This window comes from Cyclopterus lumpus, chromosome 17 (assembly GCF_009769545.1).
Source record: "Cyclopterus lumpus isolate fCycLum1 chromosome 17, fCycLum1.pri, whole genome shotgun sequence".
NCBI classification, from domain to species: Eukaryota; Metazoa; Chordata; class Actinopteri; order Perciformes; family Cyclopteridae; genus Cyclopterus; species Cyclopterus lumpus.
Genome location: NC_046982.1, coordinates 12,996,715 through 13,009,876, shown reverse-complemented (window position 1 = coordinate 13,009,876; position 13,162 = coordinate 12,996,715). Strand labels below are relative to the sequence as shown.

At 38.1% G+C, this 13,162-nt stretch overlaps 2 protein-coding genes across 3 annotated transcripts; both read left to right on the top strand.

Annotated features, from left to right (window-relative positions):
• Positions 1-409: 409 nt before the first annotated feature.
• admp (anti-dorsalizing morphogenic protein) lies at positions 410-2,222 on the top strand. Its single transcript, XM_034556053.1, has 5 exons — positions 410-704; positions 801-937; positions 1,048-1,170; positions 1,285-1,477; positions 1,792-2,222. Exons 1-5 carry the CDS (start codon positions 410-412, stop codon positions 2,220-2,222), a joined length of 1,179 nt encoding a protein of 392 aa, XP_034411944.1.
• Positions 2,223-6,474: 4,252 nt separating this feature from the next.
• Positions 6,475-10,734, top strand: cib3 (calcium and integrin binding family member 3). 2 transcript variants are annotated; one of them, XM_034556054.1, is made up of 6 exons: positions 6,475-6,525; positions 7,349-7,383; positions 7,771-7,882; positions 8,359-8,506; positions 10,317-10,512; positions 10,713-10,734. In XM_034556054.1, the coding sequence occupies exons 1-6, from the start codon at positions 6,475-6,477 to the stop codon at positions 10,732-10,734; spliced, it is 564 nt and encodes a 187-aa protein (XP_034411945.1). The 2 variants fall into 2 exon arrangements, with proteins under 2 accessions (XP_034411945.1, XP_034411946.1); XM_034556055.1 differs by lacking the exons at positions 7,349-7,383; positions 7,771-7,882.
• Positions 10,735-13,162: the final 2,428 nt, after the last annotated feature.

The window sequence follows — 13,162 nt, the reverse complement described above, 5'->3', positions numbered from 1 at the left end:
TACAACCCTCATCTATAACATGATACATCAGAGAGGAACTATATCACACAACAACAACATCACTGGTCAATAAGTACCAATCTTTTTCAAAGGCTGAAATGAGTTTATTTGAACCTTTATTGCCAGACGTGGGGACAATGGGCTTGAATAAAATCTACAATCGGGTTCACACCTTGTTTACGCCGCCATTAGTCTCCCTTTACATTCGCTGATTGGTGATTTACATTTGCGACTAAATAGCATCTTTACTGCTGTTTACCGAGGCTTTGGGGACACTGGAGAGTGAAGGGGAGCATTCGATATAAAAAGTCGACCTTCCAGGACCCTGCAGTCACTCGTACTCCAAGTTGCCGGCCGGTTGTGTGGTCCAGGGACACCGACGCACAAGGGATCTACTTCACTTTTAGACATGATGCTGTTCGTTATCAGCTTCGCCGCTTTCGCGTGCTGCGCCGCTGCACGGCCTTCACTCAGCTATCTGGAGAACCATTTCACCGCAGAGGCCGAGTCAGAGGAAGTACGCTCAGCTGCCATCAAGAGACTTTTGGAGGTTTTTGGGATGGAGGACCCCCCTGCTGTCCATGCGCACAAGCAGGCCCCTCAGTACATGCTGGACCTGTACAATACGGTTGCTGATGTGGACGGTGTGACCAAAGACCCGTATCTTCTGGAGGGGAATACAGTGCGCAGTTTCTTTGACAAATGTAAGATTTTGATTAGTGCCTGTTAACGGCTGCATGGCTTCTGTATAGACAATAACGTGTGATTTCTGTTCTATAATCATGTCATTTCCATTGCAGTGCACAGTGAACAGGTGGAGTTCAGGTTCAATTTATCCACGGTTGCAAGAACTGAGAAGGTTCTCACTGCAGAGCTCCATCTCTTCAAGCTGCGACCTCAGGCAACACTGACATTCAACAGACACCATTTCTGCCAGGTACGTGCCTTTGCATAGCATTATTGTTACAATGTATTGAACAGTGAAGCCACCGAGAAGTATCTCTGTTGGACATTACTGTAATCCACCATCTCTTCTGGCTCATTCAGGTCAGTGTTTATCAGCTGCTTGACACCAGCAGAAACAACAGAACACAAGACAGGAAGCTGCTTTCTTCTCGACTCATCCCAGTCCACTCTACTGGTTGGGAAGTGTTCACCATCACACAAGCAGTGAGTATCCACTTCTCTTTCGGGCCTGCATTTCCTTATGTATGTGCAATCTGAACAGAACTCCCTGAATGATGTGTTTTGGAATTGACTAACAATGTGAACTTCTTCATGAAGGTGCGCTCCTGGATGGGAGATGAAGGCAGTAACCTGGGGCTCCACGTGGTGGTTCGGACACTGGGAGGAAGCATGATGGATCTGAAACTGATCCGCTTTGCTTCAGGACGCAACCACCACCAGAGTAAACAGCCCATGTTGGTCCTCTTCACTGACGATGGCCGCCGCCGCTCTACTGCTCTTGAGACCATAGGTGAGATTTAGGTCAACTTTAATGCTCAGCAATAGTAAAAATACACAGTTAGGGTATTTACGAAGAGTTTCTCTAAAACAAATTTCTTACCATACAATTATATCAGACACATTTCTAAAGGAAAACTTGCTATCAAAACATTACTTTTATTGGTTGGTGCTGACAATACATCTGATTATCCAAATAAAAATCAATGTGGGAAGAAAGAACAAAAAGTATTTCGAAAAATGTTAAAGTACACGCTGTGCCCCAATTCATAAGAATCTACTGTGTAAAAGTTTTATTTTACAAAATACTCTTCTTTTGTTCACCAGACCCAAATGACACCACAGCCACAGCCACTTCCAGCCTGCCGCAGGCCCCGATGTCAGCTCCACCCTCTCGCATCGCCCGCTCCCTGGACTACAGTGAGGAGGAAGGTGCATCATTTCCCTGCCAGCGCCTGCCCCTCTATGTAGACTTCGAGGAGATCGGCTGGTCAGGCTGGATCGTGTCTCCCCGGGGCTACAACGCGTACCACTGCAAAGGCTCCTGCCACTTCCCTCTGGGTCAGAACATGAGGCCGACCAACCACGCCACCGTCCAGTCCATCATCAATGCTCTGAAGCTCCTCAAAAGCATTGAGACGCCGTGCTGCGTGCCCGACAAGCTCTTCTCCATCAACTTGCTCTACTTTGATGATGATGAGAATGTGGTGCTGAAACAGTATAATGACATGGTGGCTGGAAGCTGTGGCTGCCACTGACATCAACTAGTCACTGGCGTCGGGCTGCACAGATATTCAGAAAAAATATGTTAATTGAGGTTTTTGTGCATTAACAGCCCGCTGTCCTTTAAATGAGTAATGTGCAGAGTCCCATATGAGGCATTGTAATATATGTAAATATCTATAAATTATAATATATGGCAGTGAAATCCTGTGAAAGATGTGAATGTGGATATTTAATTGTTTCTGTTGTGAATTGTTACACATTTAGAATAAATTATGTTTAAAAAAAAGATTAAAAAATGAATTTATTTCCTAAATATATTTCTCTCAGAAGTGTGACTATATTTCAAGTGGGTCTAAACTGAAGTGTTATTGATTATGATAACTGCACTGTTATCAAAATGGTCAAAGAAAAGGAAAGCGTCACAATACTTGCTCCAACAATTTTGCCCAATCTCTGCAGTATTTACACACTATTTACTTGACCACGGCCACACACGTTGAGGACGTTGTTCAGAATACGTGTAACTTTGTGTAACCTTCTTAACACAAGCAGTCTAAATGTATCTGCAATATATAGCACAATGATCACAGAAAAAACAAACACACACTTACAGCATCCAGTCAATAGTGATGATATATGAAATATATCCACCTAATGTCAACACTATGGCCCCCTTTTTTCCCCCACATCTTCATGTTAGCAGCTTCTAGTTCCTACCAGATGATGATACTGATCAGATGCATGATGGCTTCATTTAGGCAATCAAAAAGTTCCTTCAGAGGTTTTCCCTCACTTTCCATACTGCCCAGGACCAGGCCAAAGGCAATGCAGAAAACCAATAATCCCAAAACATTGACTCCATCTGAGGTGCCTCACATCGGCATTGATTCATCTATAGGTTTATAGTAATGCTGTTACAAGGCATGAGTAACCATTTATATTGAATAAAATAAATATAAAAAATTGGTCAAAGGTCAGAAGAAAATAATCTTACTGAACTACTTATTTGAGTCAGATTGACGGCACCACAACTTTTGGAATAAACCGCTTTATACTGAACAAAAGAAGAAAACAATTGTTGTCAAGTACAACTATGGAAAATAATAAATACCTTGCAGAAACAAGCAATCACCAGATTCGAGGGAAACATATTTCTGCAAAGAAACAGTCTGCACAGCCTCCACTTTACTTACCACCAGAAGGCGCTGATGCACTCACAGGTGATTTCCCTGGCTTGATGAGAATAACAAGGACTATGCCCAGCCATAACGGTTGTTATTATGTCATAGCAAGTAGCATAGAGCCCCATTTTTCTTGAAATCTTCCCCTTCATAGATGACAGACCTAAAAGGAAAATAAGGTGCAGCATATGACTGTAACTCAATGTTTTAGATGTTATTGTTTTTAAAAACCACAAATAAAATGGTGTTTGACATGTACTATGATTGTCGGGTAACGTACCCTTACACACTAATCTTGGGAATACATAAACATAATTTACCATATTTTCATCATTTAGAATATTAAACTAAAACTACACTTGTGCAATTCAATGCAATCCATCAAAGCTCAGCAATAAATCCCACACTTCTGAACCTTATAAAGTTGAGTTATAGGCTGTAACTATAGGTGGTGTTGCTATTTTGGACATTCTGTAAGTGAGGTAGTAAATGGTGAAAAATGTTGTTAAACTGAGCATCATCTAGTGATTAACATCACTGGATTTAAAATGTTCTTGATAGGCAGACTGATAATGTGGATGATACACTATAATACACACACAAAGCCATCCAATGACATGTGTTGGGCCATTTGACTGTAATATCCAGTGATCTAACCTGAAATCAGACTGGAGGTGATGAGAGGAAGCACCAGCATCTGTAACATTTGTAACAACAGCTCTCCAGGAAAGGTAAAGTATTTGATATCTCTGGTCAGAGATATGGTCAGAGATATACTGCCGGTATAGAATCACACCACCTGCTACCTGGAAGGGATCTGATCATTTAAGCCCCTATGAAGGCCAAAATAGTCTACTCAGGCTAAATGTGACCTTTGACCTTTTGCAATGATAGGTCAAATTAATCAAATTTATGCCAAAAGAGGAAACTATTGTATTTCAAGATGATGACGTCTCTCTCTCACTATAACCCGTTGAAACATTCCTGTCTCCCACAAAAATGGCATTCCAATGTCACTAAACAATCTCTACTACATTTCAGCGACATGTTTTTTCCTCTCAGGTTACAGTCACAGTTTAACAGTTTTAAACAGCCCCCCTCCAAAAGCAGGCTTCTGCATACCAGCGTTATGGGATGGGAACGTCATTTTTATGAGACAGTGCCATGCTGGTTTGTCCAACATGCTAAACAGCTGGTAATCTGTTGCATTGGTTCCCAACCCAACTGCAGCCTGACGGTCTGCATCCCCCTACAGCTTCAGAGGTCACTCTGAGAGGTCACGAGACCGGCAACAGAGTAGCAAATAACTAAATAGAACCAATTCATCTAGTTTGTGCTCTTGTGAGATTTGGTCAAACTTTTTGTATCTCAATGGCATTTGGACCACATCATTTTACCAACATTATATCTTCTCATCTTGGCCCTTTGACTCTTTAATTTAAGTGACAAATCAATCAACGAGGTATGGTATACTGCCATCTACTGGTAGGAAGGTAAACCCTTTACTCTGCATCACCTCATACAGGCTCTGCTCAAGAAACAGCACAATGAGGTGGACATATAAATATGATGTTAACAGCAACAACTCTACACACACACATTACTTTGATTAAACTATATTAGGAACTGTGTTGCATTAAAGAATGCAACGATTAATTGAAAAGTTGATTCTTGCTGTGTACATATATGGGAATGAATATTAAAATGCCTGTATTCACTACTGTTGTTCACATATCCCCGTTTATTTATTTATATTGATTAATTAATTTTCTTGTAACGTTACCCTGCTATGTGTATGCATCATAGAAGACTTATTGCCTCGTGATCAACACATGCTCACTCTTCCATGTAGGAATGTTTGGTTCTAAAATGAAACAGATATAACAAGTAAATACATTATGTATATAACTATGCTGAAAATTAACCATGAACATTAAATATCAGAGGAAATAAACGGCATTAAATACATCTGTATCAATAACCTACAATTTAACTAAATGTATGGTTTACATACACGTATACTGCCATCTAGTGGTAGGAAGGTAAACGCTTTACTCTGCGTCTCGAAGAAACCACGGTATTTCCGTATTTTCGAATGAACCATAAAACAAACGAACAAAACGTACACGGACCGTACACGGATCTGACCCGATGGCACACCGATGACCACGCATTGGGAACACATATATAGAAAAAGAGTACACTACGTCCTGCATTTGAACTGAACAATGACATTAGACATTCATCGTAGTAGTGTGACAAAACAACACATTGTGAATTTCAAGCGAAAACATTAAGCTGATTTGACATAAAAAACAAACTTTATGTGTGTCACTTCAACAACTTGTAGTTCTATCCTACGGTCTTCCTTTTTGCAATTATTCTATAGTGATTTAAACAAAATGTTTTTTGAATGTAAATGCCTTATCGTCATTGTTTTATTATTGTTTATATTGGGAATCTTATTATTATCATCATTTTCTTTGATTGTATTTGAACTCCTAATTGATTTGATCTAACTATGTAAATGTATTCTAATTTCTTTGCTGCAGCATCTTGCAGCATCTTGAACCTACCTCGGAGTATATAAATATCATTGCCTTGCCAAAGCACAACAGAGTGAGTTGATGGTATACATGCAATAGTCACGTGTATGTTCTGCTATTTAAAATTATGCAAAAAAAATAATTCAATTATTGTATAAATATATTTCTCTTATCTCAGCTAAAATAAAACGTGTCACCCATCAAAAGGTCTATTTGCCCACCACAAAACCCTGTCTCTAAAGAGTGAAACCTGAGCTGTGACCGAGGCGTTGGCCATAGAGTGGCACTAAAGGGGGGTTGATACCACTTGGCATGATGCTGGACGACAGCCCTTATTCATCGTCAAAGGGTCTGCTATTCACAAAGGAGAAAACGATGAAATGCTGCCATTATAATGGGGACCAAAGGGCCCGGTGGCAGCCAGACACCTGATCTCCTCTTTGGCTCTGGCTTCCTTTTGTTCCAGTATTTCATATCTGACATATCCACACACCCTAAAAAAGCACTTGATGCTGGAGCAGCGATGGACCTGAGGCTTGGTGTTTGCATGCTCAGACATGGGGAATAAACAGACCATCTTTACAGCAGAGCAGCTAGATGCCTATCAGGTTGGTGCCAATCCTGTTTCTGTCTGAATGAGACGATCAGCCTCACTCACTTTAAATGGTGCCTCTCTTATCAATACAAGCTACCGGTATCTGTAAACAAGGTTAATACACTTGTCAGACTTCATGTCACAACCGCCAACCCGGCTGTTGAGAAAAGTCTGTCTTCGGAAATTTTACAATCAACACTTATTTAGTGATAGGGTGCATATAATTAATAGCATATTACTAATCTAGTATTTAAATGTTATTTGTATAACAGATATGTTTGCATATCAATCCAGTGGTGGAATTTATCGAAGGACATTTAGCCTACTTAATTACCTTAATATAGTTCTGCATTTACGTATTATATTGAGCACCGTGTACTAGTATTGTAAGTATTTTCATTTGATGCTTTGTTATACCTTTACATTTCATAGGGAAATTAGCTTTTTTTTTACCTCACTACATTAATTTCTATACAGTAGTTATTTGGACTACTACTACTAAGAGTATCTATAAAAGAACATACAATCAATGCATTGTAAACTCAAAAGTAAACTATGTAGATATCTAAATATATATATATAGGTTATTGTATCAATATAAACCAATAATATAGTATAGCACTGACATGGGCCATTCTGTATAATGAGTACTTTTGATACTTTAAGTACTTTAAGTGTTTTAAATGCATGACTTTTATTTGTAATTAAATACTTCTATAGTTTAGTATATTTTACTAACTTGTATAAAACACGCGATTCAGAACACTTGAACAGCTGCATCCTGCTGTTCTTTGCAATAACTTGACTTTCCTGCCATAATCTGATTGTATTTGCAGGACTGTACATATTTTACAAGAAAAGAAATTCTCAGGTGAGCTAATTATTTCACGGATATACAACATTTTATTATATCGGAGTAATTGCTGGTGTGACACACATGACACGGCTGAATTTTGCTCGGTTCTGCACAATACTACTCTGTAACTCTAAACTACAGTATCAGGAGGCCTGTCCTACTGTGGGGCCGGCTACCATTGAGATCAGCTGGTGTTTAAATTCTTGCTTTCAGGACTTTACAGCACTGAAATTGTTATCAGTGTTGACCACAATATAGAGAAATAGAGACTGCAGATGAGTTTTTATCTAAACATTTCATAAATGACAATTTGACCCTCTAAAATACACTACATAATATAGAAGATATTTTTGTAATTTAATAATGAAGTACTTTTAAAAAAAAATGTTAAACCTTCCCTAGACTGTTCGACCGCTATCGGGATTTGGCACCGCAGCTCGTTCCCCTTGACTACACCAGCCACCCAGATGTGAAGTTACCATATGAGCTGATTGGCAGCATGCCAGAGCTGAAGGTAGACCCACTGGTCCACGCACACCCCGCAGACCCGCTCTCTCCCTGTGTTTCCAATCCATAATTAATGGCAAACTAATCGACAGAATTCTTTGAAACTTTATATGTTACCCGACTCCTTTAAACTTGAAAGATGCTGGTGAGTCCCTCAGGGCACACTTGTTGGAAATGGATAAATTATATGCCTCTTTACACAATGACCGCAACGTAAACAGGTGTGTTAACATGCTGATCTCTGACATGTCCTGAGAAACCTTTCCCTCACCATCATTCATTATTCCACATTTTAGAGCTTACTTGAATTGTCATTAGAAAGACCCCCCCAAAAAAATCAAACAAGAACATGAGACATGAATTGAACAACAACACACAATCATGGAGCTCAGGAAGGCCATAAATCCAACAAGTAGCGGTTCATAGTTGTGTCGGATTACCTGCCCTGAATTGTTTTATCAGACTTGTGTCCCTTCTGTCCAGGACAACCCATTTCGCCAGAGGATCGCTGAGGTTTTCTCTGAGGACGGAGAAGGAAACATGACACTGGACGACTTCTTGGACATGTTTTCGGTTCTGAGTGAGATGGCGCCGCGCGACCTCAAGGCCTACTACGCTTTCAAAATTTATGGTAAACTATATGAGGAAGTGGACTTTTAGTTCTCATATTTTTGGTTGGGATTTCCATGTTCTTTGGGGTAGCACAGATCACTTCTGTAAAAACAATAATAATAACAACATTTCTTTATATACCACAATACTTTTCTTCTGATCATTTAAAACCCAATATGTAGAAACTTATTGAAGTGGAAACTCTTCCTGATGACAAACTGGTCTTAAAAATAATAACAAATGCAGAAATTAACATAAGTGATTGATATAGTATAGACTTAGTTACTGTACATGACAATTAGCTGCAGCCCCCCTGGTTCAAATCTCCCCATGAGACATTTTACGTGTAATACCTCTTTCTCTTCCCGTTTCCAGGCTGCAACTAAACTCTTCATCTGTCCAATGAAGGCAAAAAGGCAAAAATAAAAAGTAAACAAAACATTGACACTTCACCTAATAAGGACTTGTTTCATGTTTTAAAAAAATGACAAACCATTGTGACCCAATTCACAATCGGCCTCAACTATAAACCGTGAGGAGTAAACTTTGTTTACCATCATTAATGGCTTTTCCACAACACCTTATATTATCTTGAAAAGGTAAACAAGCCATTTCAAAGAGATATACGTTTGATAAATTACAACTCCGTTTTATGCACGTCTTACTGAAAGCATATACACTTGTAAAATAATGTATAAATGAGACGAAATAAATGCATTCAGGGGGAGTTAACAGTCTATCTTTTTTTATTCCTCTCACCAGTTAAGCAAACAGAATGTAAATAGCCTTCTTATATTTAATGTTATTAGCCAACAATCATCAGAGCAATACAAACATTCAGGCTCCCTCATGTGGTTCAAAGGTGTACTGCAAACACATCCTAAAAATGAAATACTATGGAAGAAATTCTGCCAATTTATTTGGTGTCCCTAATAAAATATCCTGGAAATAAGTTTTATATGAATATATATATAAAACTGAAATAATGTATAATTTTATGTAATGGAATCAGTCCAAAATTATGTTAATAAATAATGTTAATAAAAGTAAGAAAGTAATTTGGTATCTTTGTGCCAAAGCAAGTGATTTGTTTTGTTTGTATTTTGGCTGTCAAAGAGGGCCCGGGGTCCTGTAAAGGGTAACATTAAGGACCCCGATTGTTAAATAGGCCTCACCTTTGTGCAACTAATTCATTAAATCGCTTGCATACAATTTAACTATGAGGCAGGTTCGATAACAGTAGATAAAACATGGATATCTTTTGAATTTGAATCGGGTACAAGCATATAGAAAGAGATCATGGTGAAAGGTTGTGGAGCTGTAAGCATGATGGATGGTGCATGGAAGGTTATAAATGATTAACCGGCTCGTCATAGAGGCAGAGAGCTCATCAAAGGACAGTTTGTCCTCAGCACTAGTGTCCCCCCTAATTAACAAACGCTGACAGATGAATAAGTTACGTACACATCGTCGCCATGGTCATGGGTCAAGGAAACGTTTCATTCATTATTCAAACCAAAAAGGGGTGAATATGTAACTGTGTGACTATAACTATGGGAAAAACAAAGAGTTTATGCTTTCTTATTTGAAGTGAAATTTCAACATACTGAATATTGTCACAAAATATCAGCTGCATCTAGATGTAACCCTAATTATTAATCAATCTGTTTATTAAATTGTCTAAAAACTTGATTTATCCAACCAAATTAGTCCAAAACCCCAAGATATTTAGTTTAATAATATAGAACACAAAGACAAATATCATAATTGTTGCTCAACCAATGATCGACCAAACATTTCATACCTCATTCTTTTCCCTTTTCTGGAAGATTTCAACAATGATGACTTTATCTGCAAGGCAGACCTGGAGAAGACTCTGAACAAGCTGACCCGCAACGAGCTGACGGAGGACGAGGTGAGGATGGTGTGTGAGAAGGCGATCGATGAGGCCGACCTGGACAACGATGGACGTCTGTCACTGGAGGACTTCCAGCACATGATTGTTCGAGCTCCAGACTTCCTCAGGTAGGCCAATGCTAACCCTAAGATATAACGGAGGGTGAACCCACCTGCAAACAATACAGACAAATATATCTTTTAATATTTGAGTACGTATACCAATGATTGTCATTGAATGTGCATTTACCTACTTTGCCGAAACTTACATCTGTTTTTAACACTGACTTCTAATGAGGAAATCAATCTATTACTATTTCTGTTCACAGCACCTTCCACATAAGGATATAAAGAAGTAAAGCAACCATGTGCATTTCTTAATTCAAGTATAACAGAATGTCTGGAAAGTGGGGGAAATTCATGATGACATCACCCAGAAATCAACTATCTCATCTCGTCCATGATTTTTTTTCTTCAATGGAAAAAACAACATTTTGATCTTCAGAGATAATATGACTATCATTTAATATCCAGAATATCTCGTCTTTGACAAAGGGTATTGCTGTAAACACACACACAGATTTTTCATTTTATCAGCGCAGCTGCAGAAATAACACCGGTCATGGTGTGACTGCAGCTGGTCTCTATCATCACGAGGAGGCAGCATCCAACCCATCAAGACAAGGTTCATTAGTTATGACCATCAACAGTAGATTTGCGTTTTGTATCGAAAGAGGTTCAGTTACACGAGACTATAAAAGACACACATGCCAGAATATTCCAGTGGGTCATAGCGGGCCAATAAAAGGAGAGCCATTTGTCATTGAAGCAGTCAAGCTTCATTGTGGGAGCATGGGGTCAACTGACAGTGTAGTTTCCTCCGTCAGCCAGCCAATAAAGACAGTGAATAAAAGGTAAAGTAACTTTTATAATCTTATTTTATTAAATCAAAAGTACACATATCTACAAATTGTAGATACATTTTCATATGGGTTTAGAAAGTACAGTACAATTTAAGTAGATTTCTTTTTTTCAATGTGATATTTACAATGTCTTTTTCACTTTTTTTTCAAAATGTATTTTATTATTCACCCTGTGTACTTCACAATCGATGGAATGAAAATATGGCTGTAAAAAGGGATGTACAGTATGTTATTAAAGAATATGATAAAAAAAGAAAAGAAAATCGAAGTATCATTTCAGCTGAAATTGATGCCGTTTGAGTCACAAAAGGTCTGCTCTCTGTTTGTTTATGACTTAAAGCTCGAATGAGACAACAGCATCATTTCCACATTTCGACATCCAGAATCTTCCTACTTAATCTTCCGTCATGCTCAATTCGGCTGGCATTGTCGTAGCGATCCGATTTCTAGAGTCCTGTGTGTGACTCAGTGAACGACACAAACAAAACAAAAAGCCCATACGTTCAACTGTATAGGTCTACAAGTACGTCTGAAAATTACATCACACGAATATGCACAGGTCCAAGATTCACAATGCATAGCTCACCTATTACATAACTGAGTACTGGTGGTTAAGACAAATGGCCATGGTAGTCATGAGGTCATGAATTATTTGATATTAAAAAAAAAAGAAAAAAAGTGCAGGCAAGCAAAAGCAAATCCTCCCTCGATATTGTGCATATAGGAGTTTGATTTCCAGACTAGTAACACATGTAGGAAGGACTCAACATCGATGTTAAATAGTGGGTACATGTTTGGATCACACTGTCGCTCGCAATGTTAATAAAATACTGATTCAAATTCAGACGGCCACCTATCGCGCATACTGTGCCTCTGGTTCTACCTAGCGGTCAAACTAAAGGACCACAATCAAACGACTCACGTGAGAAGGTGTACAATAATACTAATGGGCCATATTTCAGTGTTCATGTAATAAGTCAACAAAACATCACTTTTGAACTATAATGTTGCAGGGCAGTAGCATAGAAACAAAGGCTTGCGAATTCTTTTTTCTTTTATAAATATATATTAGTACAATGTTTTGCAGTTAACTAATACCAGGACTGTGGGTCACTAGTGAAATAGCAAAAGAGATCAAGTCATTTATAAGTAGGTGCATTAGAAAAAAAGAAGGAATTAGGCCCAATATATAAGACTCAACTAAGTAATTGTATTGTTGGATTGCAAAACTATCACTTGGCACAGACTACATACGAAACACGAGTTACTGGTAAAGTGCAAGGAGAGCTGTGTGGATAGCAGGAGAAGGGGCTTACAGTGAGAAACTTCCAAGTGATTTTAATTGCTGATGAAATAACCATAGACATCATTTAGCTCAACTGTGAAACAGAGCTGCAACAAAACCTTCAAGTCAAATTAAAAGGCACCACTTTAAACTATTTTGAGTTAATTTCCAAACAAAAACACCAAATGTTTGCTAGTTCCAGTTTCTCAAATGTGAGTTGCTGCTTTTCTTTGTTTTATGCAATAGTAAACTGAATATTTGAAGGATTTGGACTGAAAACAAAAATCGACTCATTTGAAGAAAAAAAAAATGTAAAAATGTAAAAGCCATTTTTCTTTTTTAACAATTTTCTGATGTTGTATAAGAATATATTATTAGAATAATCATTAAATGCGCCCAATGTTCATTACACAATTAGGGATTATGTATGTATATGTGTATATATATATATATGTGTGTGTATATATATATGTGTGTATATATATATATATATATATGTGTATATATATATATATGTGTATATATATATATATATATATATATATATATATATGTATATATATATATATAT

What these genes read in the sequence shown, in the direction of transcription:
- admp (XM_034556053.1), top strand. Translation starts at nt 410, where the DNA reads ATGATGCTGTTCGTTATCAGCTTCGCCGCTTTCGCGTGCTGCGCCGCT. An exon ending in GCGCAGTTTCTTTGACAAAT is followed by an intron (nt 705 to 800) that starts GTAAGATTTTGA and finishes TTTCCATTGCAG; the next exon opens with TGCACAGTGAACAGGTGGAG. An exon ending in TGTTCACCATCACACAAGCA is followed by an intron (nt 1,171 to 1,284) that starts GTGAGTATCCAC and finishes TTCTTCATGAAG; the next exon opens with GTGCGCTCCTGGATGGGAGA.
- cib3 (XM_034556054.1), top strand. Translation starts at nt 6,475, where the DNA reads ATGGGGAATAAACAGACCATCTTTACAGCAGAGCAGCTAGATGCCTAT. An exon ending in GCAGCATGCCAGAGCTGAAG is followed by an intron (nt 7,883 to 8,358) that starts GTAGACCCACTG and finishes CCTTCTGTCCAG; the next exon opens with GACAACCCATTTCGCCAGAG. An exon ending in CTACGCTTTCAAAATTTATG is followed by an intron (nt 8,507 to 10,316) that starts GTAAACTATATG and finishes CTTTTCTGGAAG; the next exon opens with ATTTCAACAATGATGACTTT.